Source organism: Panthera leo, chromosome A3, assembly GCF_018350215.1.
Source record: "Panthera leo isolate Ple1 chromosome A3, P.leo_Ple1_pat1.1, whole genome shotgun sequence".
NCBI lineage: Eukaryota > Metazoa > Chordata > Mammalia > Carnivora > Felidae > Panthera > Panthera leo.
The window spans coordinates 101527672-101548030 of NC_056681.1; the positions used below are offsets into that span (position 1 = coordinate 101527672).

Sequence of the window (20359 nt, forward strand, 5' to 3'; positions counted from 1 at the left end):
GAGGGGCAGAGAGAGGGGGACACAGAATCCGAAGCAGGCTACAGGCTCTGAGCTGTCACCACAGAGCCCGACGTGGGGCTCAAACTCATGAACCTAACCGTGAGATCATGACCTGAGGCGAAGTCAGATGCTTAACCGATGGAGCAACCCAGGTGCCCCTATAGTAAGGATAATTTTAAATGAATCCCCCAAATTTTGGTTCTAGATTTAGTTCAAAAATTCTTTTGCTCTACAAGGAGAGTTTATACAGCTTGTACCTCCAGGTCTACCTTGTTATGTCTCTTCTAACATACCAGCTTTTGGTTTCAATCCACTTTTATTAAAAAAATCTACTTTAGAGCTAAAATGCTTTATTAAGAATTTCTTAATCTGGAGGATAATGGAGCAGGAGAGAGGTTTGAAGGTTTTACCAAGGGCATGTATTACTGTTCCAAAAATAAAATGGAAACATTTGCAGCAATCAAGTGGGTAAAATATTTTGGTCCACTTTAGTGTTTTCATTAATGTATTCTTGCCCTTTTAAGTACTTTCAAGAATGGAACCGGACAAATGGATGTGAGCAATTCGAGAGAAGTGACTTGATTAACTGAATCTTGCATCTGTCCCCAAACGTGCCCTTGTGACTTTAATTTAGACAGTTGGTCCTCAATCCAGAATGGTGAAACATATTTTGATGGTTCACATGTCACTTGTCAATAGAAGACAACTTAAGATTCTGAGAAGTATTTGCTGTAACTCATGCAATTTTACCTTTGAGATCAGTTCACACTGTTGGGAGGCCATTAGCTCTTATGTTCATCTGGCTAAGTAAAGCCTTTTACCTTGGGTGCTGGGGAAGGGTCTCCTCGGCTGTGGAATGATCTGACCAGGGGCTGCCACAGAGCTGGTACTCAGGAAGGATTGGTATTATCTGAATCTGCAAATAAGACAGTGGTTTCTTTCTGACTTGCACCGTGCAGTGTTGGAAAGTTGTTCCCCACCTTCTCCTGTTCCTGAATACTACTTTCTGGAAAAATTATATTCTAACAAACATCTCAAAGGAAGAAAATTCACAATCTTGCACTTTAACACAGTAGTCTTAGCATTTTTGTTGGTGTTTTTCTCCCCAGTCTTTGTTCATAAGCACATTAAAAAAATTTTTTTTTAATGTTTTTATTTATTTTTGAAGGAGAGAGAGAGACAGAGCATGAGCAGGCGGAGAACAGAGAGAGAGGGAGGCACAGAATTCGAAGCAGGCTCCAGGCTCTAAGCTGTCAGCCCAGAGCCCGATGTGGGGCTCGAACCCATGAACCGCGAAATCATGACCTGAGCCGAAGTCGGACACTTAACCGACTGAGCAACCCAGGCGCCCCACATATTTTTTTTGCATAGAGCTAATTTTAAGTGTGTAGAATTGCACACCTCACTTTACAAATGCCCCATTGAGTTTTCCACGTTGCCTCGTAGACTTTAGAACCTTCCTCTCAAATGAGTGTAAGTCATTGAGTTGGCTTTCCTTTATTTCCTTGGCCATTTCTCTGATTGGTGGGTGGGTGGGATTTTTCTAATGTTTGATTTTTAGACTTAAAATTATTGAGTGCAAGGGAGTGGAATTTCTGTGGCTTTTGATACGTGTTACTAAATTCCTTTTCAAAAGGCTATACCTACTCACAGTGCTGAGTGTCTCACAAGTGTTCTTTTTTCAACCATATGAGGATTGTTTTACAGGCTATTTCCACACCTTTATATCTCTCCCCTCCACTCAGCAGAAAAATGTGGTTCAAGGCGAGGCAGGACATACATACATACATGTATGTTTACTGTGAATGACTAAACTTCATCTACTAAATTCTACATTATCATCTCACTGAGAAATACAGACAACCCACTTAGCTCCTGGCCTCATTCTGGCATTAGTTCCTGTATGATAGCCCGATTCTGTTAAGTTTTTGTCACAAAGCCTGCATAGTAAAGTGGAAACTTTGACTTTCTGTTTCTGACTGTGATTGCAGGCGTCTCTCCAGAAGGAGGGAGCTGAGGGAACTCGTTCCCCACCGTTCTAGTTACAGAGGACTAAGTAAATACTCAGCATGGGGTCAGTAAGGAGAGAGGGTCTGTGCGCCCGCCACACGTAGAGAAAACAGTTTCATCTCAATGCTGATGAGGGCAAAAAGGCACACGGTGTTGCTTTTCATGAAGTGAATTCTGCGTGTAGCCCTGGGAGCTGTTGTTTAGAAGGTTGTATACAATAAGCTTCCCAAGAGTTTCCTTGAACTTTGGCCATTTCTCAACATACTATAGCGCCGAAGCAAGCTTTTTCTATCCTCAGTTTTATTTTAGATGGGAGAAGTGACTCTGTCAGCATCACATAGGAGCCGAACCAAAACCAAGTATAAGCCTGCCTTCAGGTCCAGTGTCATTTTACTGGGTTTTATCTCCATTTTAAGCCGCTTGTCTATTTCAAAACATGCCATTAAAGGGTAGAAATTTCTCAGTTAGCATCCACTGCCCTGATAAAGGGAATACTAGATCAGTTGCCTTGGCGATTTTGTCCAGTGTTGACACTCAAACAGGATACTTAGGGATTTCTGGATTTCACTTATGCTTTCTTCGGACTGTATTGTCTGTATAACCTGGGTAACCTCCTGATCTTGCTGTCAGACTCTGTTGGTGTAGTCCCAGCACCCACTGGGTGAGCACATGTTGTAGGTGGTAAGCTCCTACGGGTCTGTGGAGGTCTGCCACAAGGTGTGCATGTCAGGGGAGTCCTAGTTTAATCTGCACCATGGGCCCAGTCTCTGGCAGAGTGTTCTCTTTGTTTCTCTTTGGCCATTCACTTCTTCAGATGCCGCTTCATTTGGGGAAACTTTACCGATGTTCTCCAGTGAATCTTGCCCGGCCTCTTTTCATATTAAAGTGGTTATTTTTACGTTGTAGACAGAAAATCAGGTTCAAAGAAAGGACCTTAAAATTTTTTCCTATTTCTGTGTGAAAAATCATAGCGTTGTAGATCTGGAAGGGGCCTTCTTAATCGCTCAGTGCAGCCCCCTCATCTTACAGACTGGGAGGCTGAGGCCTGGTGATGTGCTCAAGATTGTTAGCAAGGTGATGGGCTAGGGGGGACTCCAGTCTACTGCTTTTAAAGACGGTGGAGCAAGTGTGAGATGCCTGCTATTCTACAAAAGGGAAGCAGACAAGAGGAAAAAGGTCCCAGGTCAGAAATCAGAGAGAAATAATAACTACAGAGCCTCCACAGAGTTGTAAAGTCCTTTGTAGCTTATGAAGCTCTTGCAGATGCAGAAGTGTGAATACATAAAATGAAATTTAGTTGATATTTTATGAAATGGATTCTTTTTTTTTTTTAAGTTTATTTATTTTGAGAGAGAGAGGGAGAGGGCTTGAGCGGTGGAAGGGCAGAGAGAGAGGGAGAGAGAGAATCCCAAGCAGGCTCTACATGGTCAGCACAGAACCCCGTGTGGGGCTCGATCTCAGGACCGTGAGCCAAAGCCAAGAGTCAGGTGCTTGGTCAACTGGGCCACCCAGGCGCCCCTTACTAAAGTAACTTGGCTTTAGGTGTTGAAGTGACTTCTGATTTATTAAAGAAAGAAAATTACTAAAGAAAGGAAGTCTGCTCTACTGGTCTTATTTCACTCTAGCCATAATCTTTTAAAATCTATTCAGTTTATTTTAATTAGAATAACCCATTTCTTAAGTAAAGCAGTTAACAGGGAATTTTTTGAGGTTGCTTAACAGATTTTGGCAATTTCCTTAGCCCTGCGTTGGGTATTTTTTATTTCATTTTTTGCTAAAGAAATGGGGTTTGTGGATTTTCATAACTGCACATAATAGATTAAAAAATTTTTTTTAATGTTTATTCATTTTTGAGATGGTGGGGGTGGGGGTGGGGGGAGACAGGGAGAGACAGGGCATGAGCAGGGGAGGGGGAGAGAGAGAGGGAGACACAGACCCTGAAGCAGACAGCAGGCACCAAGCTGTCAGCAGAGCCCGATGCGGGGCTCGAACTCACAAACCATGAGATCATGACCTGAGCTGAAGTCAGACGCTTAACGGACTGAGCCACCTAGGCGCCCCTGCACATAATAGATTTTAAATCATCAGGCTGTGATAGAACAAGGAGGTCTGATGACATGATTAAAACTAAAACTCACAGAATCCTTTGAACTTGGATGGAAGTTTCTTGGGAGGGGGAGGGTACTAGAGAGTGGCCTCTGTATCATCGTGGGTCCCTGAGGACAGGATTGATCGCTCACGTTCCGAAGCGAAGAAACAGCAGTGAAGGGTTTTAAAAGGTTAAAGCAACGCTCGCATGTGGGTTCATAAAAGTAACGAGTAGTTACCTTTACTCAGGCCCTCACTGGTGCTTTCATGTTGTCACGGTCCTTACAATAACCTGCAAAGAGGTGCTTTGTTATTATCTGAAAATTACAGATGCAGAGACTGAGGTTTTGATAGTGTTAGTCTCAAGGCCAATCAACCAAGTTAGTGGCACAGCTAGATTCGAAGTCCAGTCTACCTAGCTCTGAAGTCCCTGATCTTTCCTTTGCACTTTTATTATACTCAAGAAGCTATGATTATTTTTTTTTCCTGTTTTTCTTGTCAGTTGATTCCAAGAGCCAATGATTTCCTTTTTCTGGACATGCTGAATAGGGAGTGTGGGCCTTTAGCTCCTCTGTCTGTAATCTGTGGCTGGGCTGGACCTTTCTCTTCTTCGCATTCCTCCTGCTTGATCAGCACATGGCAGGGGAACTTCACAGGAGCCAGAGTCTTAAACATTCCCTTTCTCTGACTTTGCCTTACTTTTCCCCTTGGTGGTAGGGGACAAGCTCTGTAGTAACTGAACTGGGAATCTTAGGAGGAGAGGCCCCCACTTCTGTGGGGTGCACATCAGCAACATTTGGTTCCTCCACTGTGGCTGAAGCCACCTGACCTGGACCCTCATGCCAGCCCCATAGTGAGAAAACCCTGTTTTTCATTTCTTCTTTTGCAAAGGCCCATCTGGATAGAGCAGGTGCAGAGGTGGGTTCTTAAAATAGAAGCCTTTTTTCCATGTGACGTGGCACTATGGAAGCCCCCTTGCTTCTTTACCTGTTGTTCAAATTAATGACATGATGAAGATCTGTGCCCTCATCATGGCATTTTCCTGACTTCTGTGGGACCTTTCATTTGTCAGTTGACCTTTCTAGTGTCTTCACTTGTAAGATACAGGACTTGTTCTTGGCAACCTCAACGAGTATCCTTCCTAGCTTTGATGTTCTGTGTCCATGTTTCTTTTTTTTTTTTTTAACGTTTATTTATTTTTGAGAGAAAGAGACAGAGTGTGAAGGGGAGAGGGACAGAGAGAGAGGGAGACACAGAATATGAAGCAGGGTGCAGGCTCCGAGCTGTCAGCACAGAGCCTGATGCGGGGCTCGAACTCACGAACCGGGAGATCATGACCTGAGCTGAAGTAGGACGCTCAACCGACTGAGCTACCCAGGCGCCCCTCTGTGTCCATGTTTCTGATTAGGGCTCAGATCTTTGAATTCGCCATCTCTGTCTTGTTTAGTTCCCCCAGCAATATTATTCTAGCAGAAATAGCTGGGCCTCAAAATGATTCTTGATGGTTAGAGTATGTCATCTTACCATCTTGACATCCCATTTGCTCTATATCAGCAACCCTCTCTAGAGCAGGTGTCAGGAACCAGTTAAAAGCTTGAATAAGTTTCCATGTATTATGTGTTTGGGATCACAGAAAACAATAGGTGATTTATTTTAAATTTTGTGGATTTTCTACTAAACTGGTACCAAGGCATGTTGTTCTTTTTTTTTTTTTTTTTTTTAATGTTTATTTATTTTTGAAAGAGAGAGAGCACGACAGCAGGGGAGGGGCAGAGAGAGAGGGGGGCAGAGGATCTGAAGCGGGCTCTGCACTGACAGCAGAGAGCCCAGCATGGGGCTCAAACTCACCAACACTGAGATCATGCCCTGAGCCGGACGCTTAACCAACTGAGCCACCAGGTGCCCCAAACAATAAGGAGATTTAATTTAACATCAGGGAAGGTTATTTCCCTGTTCTTCATTTCTGTCTTAAGGAATTAAAGATTCCTTTCAAAGTTCTAAATCTTAAGAGACTAGATTTTAAGAAATTGATATTTATAAAACTCTTCTGTGTGTGTGTGTGTGTGTGTGTGTGTGTGTGTGTGTGTGTGTGTGTTTACTGAAGGTCAAACCAAGCCTTGAGTCTCAGTATTTTTGTTTTCTGTTTTGTAGAGTAGGAATAATATTTCCTTCATGGGGTTGTTGTGGGAATTAGCTGAGCAAGAGGTTGGGGTACTGCTTGATACAAACTAGGCACTCAGAAAATGCTTGTTCTCCCAGGATCGTGTAAGTTCGTTTTTTTCTGCTCCTGAGTACTAGCTCTTGGTTAGCCTTGAGGCTGAGAAATTGGCCCTCTGATATCAAGGAGCTAGCAACGTTTTAACGAGACCAAATTTTTTAATACATATGAAACAATTCGAGAACAGCTTGAGTCAGGACATGACTGATCGCTGCCTGGGAACAAGGTATGCCTCCCTAACAGAGCAGGCACATTTTCACAGCAATGGTCTCTGAGTCTCATTTTCAAGGAGAGTGGGGTGCCAGCACATGTGACCATCCTAGGAAAGAGTCAAGACCACAGGTTATAGGGGTCCAACAGTGAGGGGAAAGCTAAGGAAAATTGTCCACTATCAGTAAGAGAGAATGAGGCGTATCATTCAAAATGATCAATGCAACATGTAAATAGAAAAGAGAAGTGCTGTGAAATAGCGAGCGAGAGAAGTTGAACACACAATTGTCTTAACGGTGTGGATTATCCTGTAGCTTTGTATGAAGATGCATAGATAAATATTAGATGAGAATAGAATGTGAGGAATCAAAATAATAGATGTGTTAGGGTTATGGATTTATGGGTGAATTTCAAAAACATTCCTTTTAGTAGGCTTTTAGTTTTAACAATTGACACCAACTATTTTGAATAATTTCATAGTGAATAGCGACTTGTGCTGAATATTATGCCAGTCCCTGGATGAAGGTTCCATCCTTCTTTGGGGTAGGACTTCTTCTGTGATATTCATTGTGATCTGTGTCTTGAATGGCTTGTTTTTTTTTGTTTGTTTGTTTTTGTTTTGTTTTGTTTTTTTTTTTTGAAGAGAAAAAAGTACAACAAATCCAGTAGATTATGGAGACCTCTTCCATTTACATTTCTGTAGATCTTCCTTCTCAAATTCCCTATAACCTGATACTGAATCCAAAGGAAGGGAGAGGCCCTGGGAGCTCTGATTTTGAACTTTAGGGATTTGGCCTGCTACTTCTCTAGAAAATGCCTGGTTCTCCCAAGCTTCAGTCAGCCTTAATAGAGGCACATATCCCTTCAAGAAAAACCAATATACCAACAGTCCACTTGGCAAATGGATAATTCAGGTGGTGATTTACATTTTATTTTGGCAGATGGACCCTTCATTTTCAAAAGAATTCTTCATGAGTGTCCCTCAAAAATGTATTGACTTTTCAGGAACACATTGATTTCATGTGGTCACTTACCCTGTAGGTAATATGTATACTTAGGCTGGTTCTTCCATAGCATGAATAAGTGGGCTCTTGTCAAGGGGAAGAAACTGAAGAGATACAACATGGCTGTGACCCTCCAGCTTTCAATTTAATTTGGGTCAAATCAGTTCAACCCTGTGCAAGCCAATCCAGTGCAAACTAGTCCAATCTAACTAGTCCAAAAAGCATGTTGGTGTTTGTGTCAGTGAATCTAAGGAACATCATCTCCCCCCGAATTAGAAGTAAATGAAACAGCATGGCTTGAGTTGGCCCTTTTCCACTCACCTTGTGTGCCAACTTCTCAAGGCCTCCTGGCCTATGTGTGCTTAAGAATGTAGATTGGAGGAAGGGGAACTGGACAGAGCCTCGATGCCTGGCTTCTAGGCTTATTTCAATTTCAACTACTAACAGCATTGAGTAAGTGGTCAACCTCTTGAGGCCTTAATCTCCTAATTTTTCAAATAAAGACAGTAGTCTAATTTTTTTGAGCACTTCTCTCCAGTCCTGGCAGTCTATGAATTCACCTTCAGCTCTTTTATACAAACTTTTTGATTAATTGAAACCAAATTTCCACTACTCTGATACTTTTAGTTGGCTCTCCTCAGAACATCAGTGTCCAATTTAGCACTATTCTAATTATTTTCCTTATTTGTACCCATTTTTTTGGGGGGGGGCAAGGATTATGTTTTTTTCTGCAGACTTTTCTACAGACTTCTTGAGGACAGGGCTTGTGACACTCATATCCTTATATCTCCTCATGGTGACTCGAACTCTTGGAACCATTGTCAAAACAACATCTTCTTGGTGATTCTGTCCTTTCTTTTAGGGTATCTCTCACATCTTTATAACAAGTTATTTTTTTTTTTTTTTGACATTTATTCATTTCTGAGAGACAGGGAGACAGAGCATGAGTGGGGGAAGGGCAGAGAGAGAGACACACACAGAATCCAAAGCAGGCTCCAGGCTCCGAGCAGTCAGCACAGAGCCCGACCCAGGGCTGGAACTCATGAACCGTGAGATCATGACCTGAGCCTAAGAAGGTATCACGATTTTAAATACATTCTGGAAGTTTCATAGATGCAATATTTCTTTTTAGAGTTAACATTGGAAATAATGTCACACACACGTTTTTTTTAAAAGATATATTCTTTTAACTAAATAAGGTTGTTTGACAAATTTATGTGGAGAGGGACACAAGATAATCCTCCAGTTGTTGGCAGAGCAGTAATTGCAAGTCGTTCAGTCCAAACACGCAGTTCTTTTCTGTCAGCTCCATGACTCCTTGCCTCTGGTTGAACCACTGTACCCGAAAGTGGACTGATCCTTTCCATTCCAAGTGGAAGTGCCCACTGTGAGCTACCATCACAGAGGTGGTGAGAATGGCCGTGGTGCTGGATGGGGCAGGGTGCTGGTGGAATTGGACTGGATTAGATTATCTGAGGTCATAAGAAATGAAACTTGGCTTGCAGTTGGCTGGCTCTAGAAGGTACGGTCTCCTATGCTTCCATGTAACGTTCTGTGTGACCGGAGGCAGCACAGAGCGGGCACGCTGTACAAGGACAGAAAAGGAATAAACAGGCCATCCTTGAAAGTCACAGATGGAAAAGCGGATTACAAGGGCAGCGCCGCTTTTCAGGAAGACCTGGGTCATCAGATCCAATGGGGGTGGTTCCAGGCAGGTGACGGTGTGGAGCAAAGAGAGCAGCGGGCTTGAAATCAGAGGACAAATATCTAAGAGTTGGCCTTTCCACTTGGGCAAGTCTTTCAGTCTTTCTGGTCCTGTTTCTTCATCTGTAAACTAGGGTAGTATTGTCACACTCTGTGAGTTAGCGTATCCAAATAACAAACAAACACAACCAGGCACACAGAAAAACAATCTGTATGATAGTTCTACCAACATATATCAGCATCAACAATTCATTATTCATTTGCTTATTTATTTTTTCAGTAAATGCTTGAACAACCAAGGCCCGGTGTTTTGTGCTAAGCACTGCAACAAGTAAAAAATTGTATAAAGATCAAGGTGTAGAAATTCTAGTTCAGGTCCTCAATAAATGGTAGATGAATCATAAACTGAAGCATGGAAATAAAGAGTGACTTTCTGTAGGTCTTCCAGCTACTATTATGATTCTCAAGTGTTATTTTGTTGCACAGTTTCCAAATTCCACATTGCTGGTTTCTTTATAATAGACAAAAGGCCCTGCCTTTTAGGAGACTAACTTTTGATGGGAAATAAAGACAGGGATACTTGGGGCTCACGCAAATCAAACACGTAAGTGATGGATGGGACATAGTGAATTCAATAAGGTGGGAAATCAAGGGAGAGTGGACTCTGGGTGAAATCAGATTTTCTCATTTTTCACAGATGATCTTTTGGAGGAGGTGGAATTTTTTTAGGTCAGCTGGAAATAAAACCAGTTTCATTAATTTTCAGACTTACCTACAGAAAAATAGCTAATAAGAGTTACCAGGTTCATAAATTTGATGGCCTTACATTTGACATGTGACTTGTTATTTTGGAGTGTATAATGAATCTGTCAACATGAGTGAAAAAGTTATTTGCAACTGTCACATCAGGTAGGCTTTATGAAAACATAAGCTCTGGGAACTTATTAAATTTTACTTACAAACTCTTAATACAGAATACAGTAATCGAGAAGAGTATATTCCTCTTTCTTACCTAATAATTAGGGTTTACTATATTTCTGAGCGACAGTGTATTAAAAACGAAGCAAGGGCTGAAGGTGGAGAGAGACAGTGGCAGGGGTGAGAGACACTGTAGACAGAAGCACATATCTGGGGGTAGGTGTGTATTGGGATGAGGGCAATGAAGGCTGGATTATGTCATTTTCCACAAATGTCTATTTAGCTTCTCCTGTTTCAAGAACTTTGCCTTTTTTTTTTTACAGTCAGTTTAGGAGACACTGCATTTACAATCTTAGAAGAGCAGGGAGGGCGTAGGAAGGAGAAGGCAAGCTAACACAAGGGCAAAAGCCTCAGACCCTTCTAGTCCTGTGGCTGATGTGGATTTTGTCACTAGTGTTGCATTCGGAGGAAAGCTTTCCATTCCTAGGTGGCTGCTCTGGTTAGTGTAGTCAATGGAGACTCATCAGAAGGATATAATCCAGCAACAGGAGGTATACAGTGAGTGCAGGCCAGCAGATCAGTATCTCAGTGCACAGCGGTTCTTAAGAGCCCATAGCCCCGGCTCTCAGGGGAAAGACCTCTGATTAGATCTCTATAGAGCCTACCCCGTTTCTCTATTTCTATAGTCTTTTCTCTCTTCCTTGCTATTTCCATCCCTCTTCTCTTTTGTCTTTCTTCCAGCTCTCTTTGTTATCCTTTCCCCTCTAATCTTTTTGTAAATGTACTTTAATTGAACACACTATGGAATTAAATTATAGACATTGGTTTGCTAAATAAAATGTGTACACACACACACACACACACACACACACACACACACACATTATTTTCTATTTCTTGAAAAAAGAAGACAGAATTGAAAAATCTCTCCAAAATGTAGAAGCCCAGAGCAGATTACAGTTGACCTTTGAACAACATAGGTTTGAACTGTGTGGGTCCACTTATACATACATTTTTCTTTTGGATAAATACAGTACAGTGCTGTAAATGCATTTTCTCTCTTACTTATACTTTTCTTAATAACATCTTCTTTTCACTAGCTTTACTACAGGAATACAATATATAATACATTTAACATACAACATATGTTAATCAACTGTTTATGTTATCATTAAGGCTTCTGGTTAATAGTAGGCTAATAGTAGATAAGTTTTCCAAGAGTTAAAAGTTATATTTTTTTGAGTGGATTTTTGACTGTGTGGGGGTTAGGGCCCTTAACCCCTGCATTGTTTGAGGGTCAACTGTATTTGTTTGGATCAGTGATCCTCAATCCAGAATTTCCTCATGTCTAGATTATTGTCTTTGGTGGACAACAGAAGAAAATACATATTGGAAACCCATATGTGGAGTTTCAGGTTTGTGGAGAGTACAGTGAAAATTGAATGGGAGTAGGTAGGAGTTCTTCTCACATTATCCAGGTTCAGGGAGCAGATCTGAGCATCTGTTTGGTGACTGAGGATCTTGAAGGGCTCAAGGTGAGTGTTCATAGGTCATGCTGCTGCCCTAGAGGACAGGGACTTCTGTGTCCTCCAACTGCCAGCACACAGACCAGGTACTCATAAATGTTTACAGAATGAAAGAATCCAGGAATACCTGTGGGATCAGAAGTTGTAAGGGACTGGGTTGAATATAGTCTGATTCCCAGGTTATTTATCTATGTATTTTTTTTAAAAATGCTTATTTTTGAAGGAGAGAGACAGAACACGAGTGGGGGAGGGGCAGAGGGAAAGGGGACACAGAATCTGAAGCAGGCTCCAGGCTCTGAGCTGTCAGCACAGAGCTCAATGTGGGGCTCCAGCCCATGAACCATGAGATCATGACCTGAGCCAAAGTTGGATGCTTAACTGAGTGAGCCACCCAGGCGCCCCTGTGTATTTTCTTATTCTCTATCTGTGATGTTTGTTTTTTCCTTTGATATTTGTTTTTTTGCACAGTGAAGGGCAACAAACCAGTTCCAGAGAGTAGAGGACTTCTGTAAATGAACCATTGCCCACCTGCTCATGAACCAAGTGGGTAGGAAGACGGGTCTCAGTTGGCATGTAGTCCAAGAAGAGTTTATGATGTCTCAGATTCTAGAGCCTTCTTTTCCACAAGGATATAAAAGACACCCTCAGCTCACTCTCCTTCTGGCTGGGAAGACTGCTGAATGGTTGGGCCACTTGAAATCACATGCTGATGACTGGGAGCACGTTTCCTTTCTTTCAGTATAAAATATTGGTCTTTGGGAAACGCACCTTCCACCTAAATCCCTGCAACACTTTTACATTCCATTATGGTGTCAGGCAAGCTCAGGGGAAATACACTGAACTGAACTTGATCCTTAGGCCTGTGGGTGAGATATTGTGTCAACAAATAGTTCTTCACTGTACCTTAGTTTCTCCATCTTTCAGACAGAGATTTTTTTTGCCTTGACATGTCAAATAGGTAAAGAGGAACAGAAGGATTGTGATGTATTATTGCAAATTAGAAGAAATGAAGGTTTCAGGCCAAATTTAAAAAGGCTTCCTTGTGGAATGGCTGCAAGGAGAACATCCATTGAACTCAGTCATGGAATCCAAGAACCTATTAATAATTAAGAACAAGAAAAGATCATGGATTGAGCATATATTCTGTGCATGCCTTCTACTAAGTGGGTTATGTACAGTGTTTCATTTAATGTCAATAGTGATGTGGAGACAGAGGTTTTATTACTATTACTTTATTATAGACAGAGAACCTGAGACCAGGAGGGTGTTAATTCCAATATAAGTTATAAGTGATGAGTCCCCATGGCAGAGTTCATTGATAGAAGCTATGGCTTCCCAGTTGGAGGACTGGAGCACTGCAGTGATTTATGAGGACACCCTTAGTGTCAGTAAGCCCCAGGTTGGCTAATGTTTGGGCAGGAGGTTGAAGGTATGTACCTTTCCTGACCTCCAGCATGTGTTATGTGTGGTTCCACAGAGCTCCCTAGACACCCCGCTGTCCATCCCATTGCTCCATGTTGCAATTTCTGTTAACTTGTTTCCACACTAGGCTGGGAGTTCCTTGAGGTTGAGAGCTGTCTCTTGTTCACTGTGTTACCTGCAGAACATAGTACAGAGCCAGGTACATGAAGATGCTAATCAATGTCTGTAGAATGAATGAAGGTGGGCGTCCATACATCCAATCGTATAAACGAGTTTTGTATGTAGTAGTTAGGGTTGCATGGTGTAGAAGGGCAAGCAATTAACATGGTGACTTGGGTAAGGACCAATGGATGAGTGAGTGGTTGTGTGGCCTGGTATATGTATTGGCGGAAGGGGAATATAGGAGAAGAGAATGTTTCTGTCATGGGTGCTAGGAAGTTTACTGAAATGTGCTCTGTAATGTTGCCATGACTCATCCCTATTTTTCCCGGCCTTCTATCCCTGAGGTGCCCAAACTATTATTCAACGTGAACCATTTCTTGCTGCCCTCAAATACTTCCAGGACCTCTGTGGGCTTCACGAAGCATCTACCTACTCACAGTGTCTTTCTTACATGCAGACTGTATGGGTCCTGTCAACATATCAGACCTCTGAGAGGGTGCTGCCTATTCTGGGTTGAGGTTTTCCAGGGAGAGAACCCTGGGACTAGAGCCGGGGCAGTGGGTTTAGGTAGAAATGTATCAAGCAAAGTTAGGGTCAGTGTTACTTCCAGCCAAGTGCTGGACCCAGACTTGACCAGGTACTGTGAGGACCCAGGTGCAGGGGGCCATAGGAACTACTGGAAGGGCGTGGAGTACACTGCCCAGCCTGTTGGAGGAGGATGGGAGTGAAACCAACAGATGTGCTCAAGGTTCTATTTTCAGTTCCCCAAAAGGTCTTCTCCTTGACCAAAGCAGTGTGACCGTTGCCATGACAGTTGCTATCTTGGTCCCTGGGACTCTCCCTCAAAAGGTGGCATTACTTTTTTAATCTTCTTAGGCCAGTCACCATGAAACTCGATACTAACCCACCTGGGGTGGGGATGGGCAGGGCCTGTCTGGGGTCTGAGCACTATGATGATGGAAGATGTTTTGGTACTAAGAGGGACCTTTGGTTAATGAGTTATTTTTCCAAATGAGACCAATACTCCTAGCTATCTTCGGCATGGCTGACTTTCCAGTTTTGCTGAGGATCACAGATTTCTCTCCCGAAATGTCCATAGTGAGCTCATTGTTGCATCTGGTAACAGATGGGAAGAACTCTAGCCTTGAATCTCAGTCTGTCTCCAGGTGATTAGGCCATGCCATCCAGCCTCTGCTCTTCAGTCTCCTGACCTGACTTCCAAGCTCTTTACTCGGTCAAAGACCCAGGGCTTCTTTGCCCCTAAGAATGGCAGCTGTGAATAGAAGTTGTGAAGGGACCACAATGTGTTGCAGTTAGGGCTGTTGATCAGGCTGCCTGAGTTTGAGGCCTGACTTTGGTATTTACCTATTGTGTGACCTGGGACATGGTATTTACACTAAGTCTTAGTTTCCTTGTAATACAGACTACACGTGGGGTTGTTGGAGGATTCAGTGACACGATCATCGTTGTCAGTGTTGGACATTGTATGCATTGCTATTATTATGGAGTAAAAACCTGTTACAAGCTGGCATGTGTTGAGCCAGAAGGAGTATTACAGAAGGTTTTCTCTGTGCACTTTTTGTTTCCTACATTGACCATCAACATTTTATCATGGTGTCGTAAGTTGAAGGCTGTTCCTTGTTTTGTTCCTTGAGCCCATGGTGAAAGAAAAGCTTGTGTAATTTTTTAAGAAAGACTCAGAGAGAGGGAAGACCTTCATTCACTCTCTAGTCCAATCTCTTTGTTAGTTTTAGAGTTGCTTGAGGCCTTACTATTACTATGACAAACCAGTGTTACTGAAAACCTGCACAGAACCTTCTGAGTGCAAACTCTAAGAAAGACATGGTGGTTTGGGCTTGATAAGCTTGGTTTAAGTTACGGTTCTACCTCTTGTGAGCTCTGTGATTTTAAGCACACTACATAACCTTCCTTAGCCTCAGGATCCTCATCCATGAGGCCAGGTTAATAAATACCTCAGTGTGTGGTATGAGAATCAAGGTGGTCGTGCTAGTGACAGTGCTAGCAAATGACAGTACTCTCCCCTCTTCTGCCTTCCCCACCCCATTGCCCCTGTCCTCACCGTCCTCCCTCTTCTCCCTCTATGCAGAGAATCTTGCTGGTTTCAGGGATACAGAAGGTTCCAGAGTTAGGAAGTAGGACCTTCTCTTAAGAGATAAGTAACCACATGGTAGGGGTAGTAAGAGCCATTCAAGTCCTAAGAAGAGATTGTTAGGACAATGGAGGGGTAGAAAGGCTGAGAGGAGCTAAGGGGAGAGACCAGAGGTATCTATGGGGGTCTTTCCCATGCCAGTGGTCTCTAAGAATTCATGGAAGGAATTGGCATGTGGAACCTAGGGGACAGGAAGTGGCAGATGGTAAGGGGACTCCCTTGTGAATTCCAATCTTCTCCATCTTCTCCTAGCTTCCCCCTTCCTGGAGCCTTTACTTGTGTACTTCTGTCTACACAGTCTTCTTGAATCGCTAAACCTCCACAATCTAAATTCTACATATTTATTGAAGAAGTTATGAACAATTCCCAGCATGTCTGTGGACCTCTCTGCATCAGTGGGTGTGGACACTCCCTTCACTTCTATCTGTGGTTGAACCGTGTTCCTAGCGAGGGGCAGCACCTCCACCTGTGTTCCACCCACCCCATCTCACCTACTCAAGGACATCACTCTAGCATGTTTCTCTTGTCTTTCCTGCAGCACCAGATTTTCTTCTTTACCGGATTATTCTCATTAGCATTCCAAAAGGCTGTCATTTCTCTTCTTCCAGATACTGCCTTTTTCCAACTCTTTCCTCCAAAGACTTGGCCGTGCAAACTGTATCCAATTTCTTTCTTCTCATTTTCTCTTGAACTCATTCTGATCAGATTTTTGCCCTTGCTGTTCTACGGACACTGCTTTTATCTAGTTCACCAATGACCCCCACATCTCTAGATCCAGTGGTCCATTTTCATTCCAGTTGACAACAGTTGACAACTGATCAGTTTCTCCTCCGTGTAACATTTCTTCTTTTGGATTCCAGGACAACACCACTCTCCTGATTTTCCTCCTTCTCTGACCAATCCTTTCTGTCTTCTTTTCTGGTTCTTCCTCATCTCACCAACTTCTTAATGTTGGAGTGCTTCCCATCTTAGTGCTTGGGTTTCTCTATCCCTGCACACCTGGTGTCTATTCTGTCACAGTCTGAGGGCTTTTAACACCATCCTTATGGTGATGACCACATTTATGCCTCTAGTACTGACCTCTGTCTTCCACATTACAGGGTCTTATATCCAGTTGTCCACCTGTCATCTCTGCTTTGTTGTCTGATAGGCATCTCAGACTTGGCACATCCACAGTGAAACTCCTAAAGCTTCTGCAATCAAGGCAGTGTCTAATGACAAATAGATCCCGGAAGGGAATAGAGATTTTAGAAGTAGACCGAACTTTATGGTCACTTGATTTTCAACAAAGGTATCAAAGCACTCCAACTGGGGAAAGGGAAGTCTTTGGGGTTAAAAGAATTATGGCTGGAGAATAAGTTGAAAGAAATCAAATAGTAGCTAAACTGAGCTACTATTATTATGACGATGACTAATACTTGTGCCTTCCTCAATACATGCTAGGCTGGGTGTTCAGTGGTTCACATGAATTATTTCATTCAAGTCTCACAACAGTCTTACAAGTAAGACTTTCCGATGAGAAAACTGAGGCACAAACGTCAAGTAACTTTCTGTTATGACTTGTGAGCATATCTTCCCAGGCAATTATATATGAACAATGATGTGGGAAAAGAACATAACAATGTGTCCACTTCATCTAGCCAGGCTCATGGTAATGGGTGACTTGAACCCTAGTGCTAACTCACCAGTGCTCACCCAGTAGGGAGAGAGCACAGAATCCCTGGCTTCTGTCTTTGAGATTCAGCCTTAGGTCCTCCAGTGGCCACTCTGGCCACTGGTACGGTTTAGTAAAAGGTCCCACCTTGTTCACATTGATACCAACCCTCCCTCTCCTCCCCCCAGCATAGGTGCCCAGGCCGAATGGCACCTTCTAGAAGGATGAAAAGAGGAGAGACCTCAGGAAGATGGAATGTTTGACTCTTTGTTCTATGCAGCACCATAAGCACAGGAAGGCAGAATTGTATACGTTTTCAGAGAGCAGAGTTAGGCGGGTGGGGATCTGATCCCAGGCCCACCACTGACCATGTGGTCTTGACCTTAGCCTCTTTTATCTATAAATTGGGTGTAAAATACTTCTTTTTTTAAATGTTTATTTATTTGTGAGATAGAAGCATGAGTCGGGGAGAGGCAGAGAGAGAGGGAGAGAGAGAATCCCAAGCAGCCTCCACACTGTCAGTGCAGAGCCGACATGGGGCTCAAACCCATAAGTTGTGAGATCATGATCTGAGCCAAAACCGAGAGCCAGACGCTTAAACCGACTGAGCTACCCAGGTGCCCCTGGTGTAAGATATTTCTTGATGTGAAGTTATTTTGAAGTACCAGTCATCTATATCTATATATCTATCTATATCTATATCTATATCTATATCTATATCTATATCTATATCTATATCTATATCTATATCTATCTATCTATATGTAGAAAAGTGCACAGATTATACAGTTTGACAAATTTCCACAGTGGTACACATTACTTAACAAAACTCCAGAAGCCCTCCTGCTAGGCACCACCTCACCCAATGCCCAAAAGTAATCCTCATCCAAATTTCTAATTGTGGTTTTAACTGGCTTGGAACTTTATATAAATGAAAATATATAGAATATATCTTTTGGGAGTGCCTGGGTGGCTCAGTGGTTAAGCATCTGACTTCGGCTCAGCTCATAATCTCACAGCTTGTGCGTTCAAGCTCAGTGTCCGGCTCTGTGCTGACAGCTCAGAGCCTGGAGCCTCCTTCCGGTTCCGTGTCTTCCTCTCTCTCTGCCCCTCCCCCACCCGTGCTCACTCTGTCTCTCTCTCTCTCTCAAAAATAAACATTAAAATTTTTTTTTTTAGTTTGGACTCTGTCTCCCTCTCTCTCTGCCCCTCTCCTGCTCATGCTCTGTCCCTCTCTCTCAAAAATAAATAAACATTAAAGAAATTTAAAAAATTATCTTTTGTGTTTGGTTTCTTTTGCTTGTTGTCATGTTTATGAGATTCATCTATGCCATTCGGTATAGTTATAGTTTTAAAATTCTCCTTATGTAATAGAATTTCAGTGTGTAAACATACTACAACTTAGTGACCCATTCTATTGTTGGGGGGCATTTGGATTATTTCCAGTTTTGGGCTTTTATAAATGAAGCAGCTCTGAAAATGTGCACAGGTCTTCTGGTGGACAGAGACACAGTCATTTGAAGTGGGATTGCTAGGTTATACTGTATGAATCTCTCTCAGCTTTCTAGAACTTGCCCAACATTTAAAATTTTTTATTTATTTTTATTTTTTAATAAAGTTTTTAAAGTTTATGTGTTTTTGAGAGAGAGACAGCATGAGTGGGGGAGGGGCAGAGAGAGAGGGAGAGAGAGAGAATCCCAAGCGGGCTCTGTGCTGTCAGCACAGTGCCTGATGCGTGGCTCGAACCCACAAAACCATGAGATCGTGCCCTCAGCCCAAACCCAAGAATGGAATGCCCAACCAACTGAGCCAGCCAGGTGCACCTTAGAACTTGCCCAACATTTTAATGAACATTTTTAACCTTGCAGTAAAGTAAGGTTTAAATTAGGTTGTGGAAAGCACTCAGTATGGTTTTTGGCAGATAGAGAGATCACATTCCATTAAATTAAAGTGCCATAATGGACTTTACCATTTCCCTGTTGCATGTTCATTTAGATCATTTTCATTGTCTTGTTATTTTATATAATGTCACAGTGAATGACTCTTTATAGATGTTTCTTTCTTTTGAAAAATTTGCTTTGAGTAAATTCTTAGGTAAGTTCAACTGGATCAGAAGATATGTGACTGTAGAAACTGTCACCCTTAAAAGGACTCTGAGGGTCTGCTGAGGAGGGGAAAATGAGGAAGCAAGCCTCTTACACCATGGCCCTGGGGGTGGGCAGGATATGAAGACAGGTCGCTTATGGCTTTCATGGAGTGTCTCGTAGAGGACAGGAAGGTCAGGTAGAATGCGGGATGATGATTTTTATACGTGGTGGTGATTTTATAGCAACTGGGTGTTTAGTTCCTTAGAAGATAAACTGGGTAATTGGAAAAAAAAAAAAAAAAAAACTATACCAACTGGTGCAAAGATTCACTTTATTTATTCATTTCCCCCCAAATATTATTAGCATGATTAAAGCCAAAGAGGGGGAGGCAGTAAGGTGGGGACAAGGGCCTGCAATAGGTGTGGGTCTCCGATGGGGAAAGGTCCGGAGGCCTGAGGAGGGAGACAGAGAGTCTGGGACTGAGGCGCAGGTGATGAGGCCTGCTAGGCTACTCTCTCTGACACTCGCTCCTGTTGAAGCTCTTGACGAGGGTGGAGGCCAGGCTCTTGTGAGTGACCTCGCAGGAGAAATTTTCATGACTTTGGTACTCTGTACTGGACATCGTCAGGGTGCTGCTGAGGCTGTAGGTGCTGTCCTTGCTGTTCTGCTCTGTGGTACTCTCCTGGATGCCTTTGTTTTGGACAACGCCATCCACTTTCCACTTGACATTGACCTCTTTGGGGTAGAAGTCATTCAATATGCACACGATAGAGGCACTTCCTGTATGTAACTCGTCCAGAGATGGTTGGAAGAGAAAGACAGATGGCTGAGCATCACTCCCTGAGGAAGGAAGCACAGAGAATGGTTGTTAAGTAACAGGGAAGTTCTCCATTTGGGCATATTGTTTGTGGGCAATCCCGGAGCCCGTAAGGGAGACAGAGCAATTTATTCTGTGTAGCAATGAGGGAGACCAGGAAGCAGATTTATAATCTCCATGATTTTGAGTGTTTCTCTAGTCCCTATCTCTTAAGAAAGTTTTACACTGTTTTGTTTGAACTCTTTGCAGCCATTTTAAGGGCTTTTTTGCTTTTCTGACCTCACCTTTCCTTCAGCTGTGTTCCCTGCCCCCTGCCATACACCCAGTACTTTAGGCAAAGAAACAAAGGCCATTTAGTCTGACTCCCTC

General features: G+C 42.8%; 1 gene segment (V, D, J or C); it reads right to left on the reverse strand.

Moving 5' to 3' along the window:
* Positions 1 to 19487: 19487 nt before the first annotated feature.
* LOC122216309 overlaps positions 19488 to 20359 on the reverse strand; it is an 82297-nt gene continuing 81425 nt past the window's right edge. The window contains 1 exon segment of the V gene segment in view: positions 19488 to 20013. Within this exon segment, the coding sequence occupies positions 19682 to 20013 (332 nt within the window).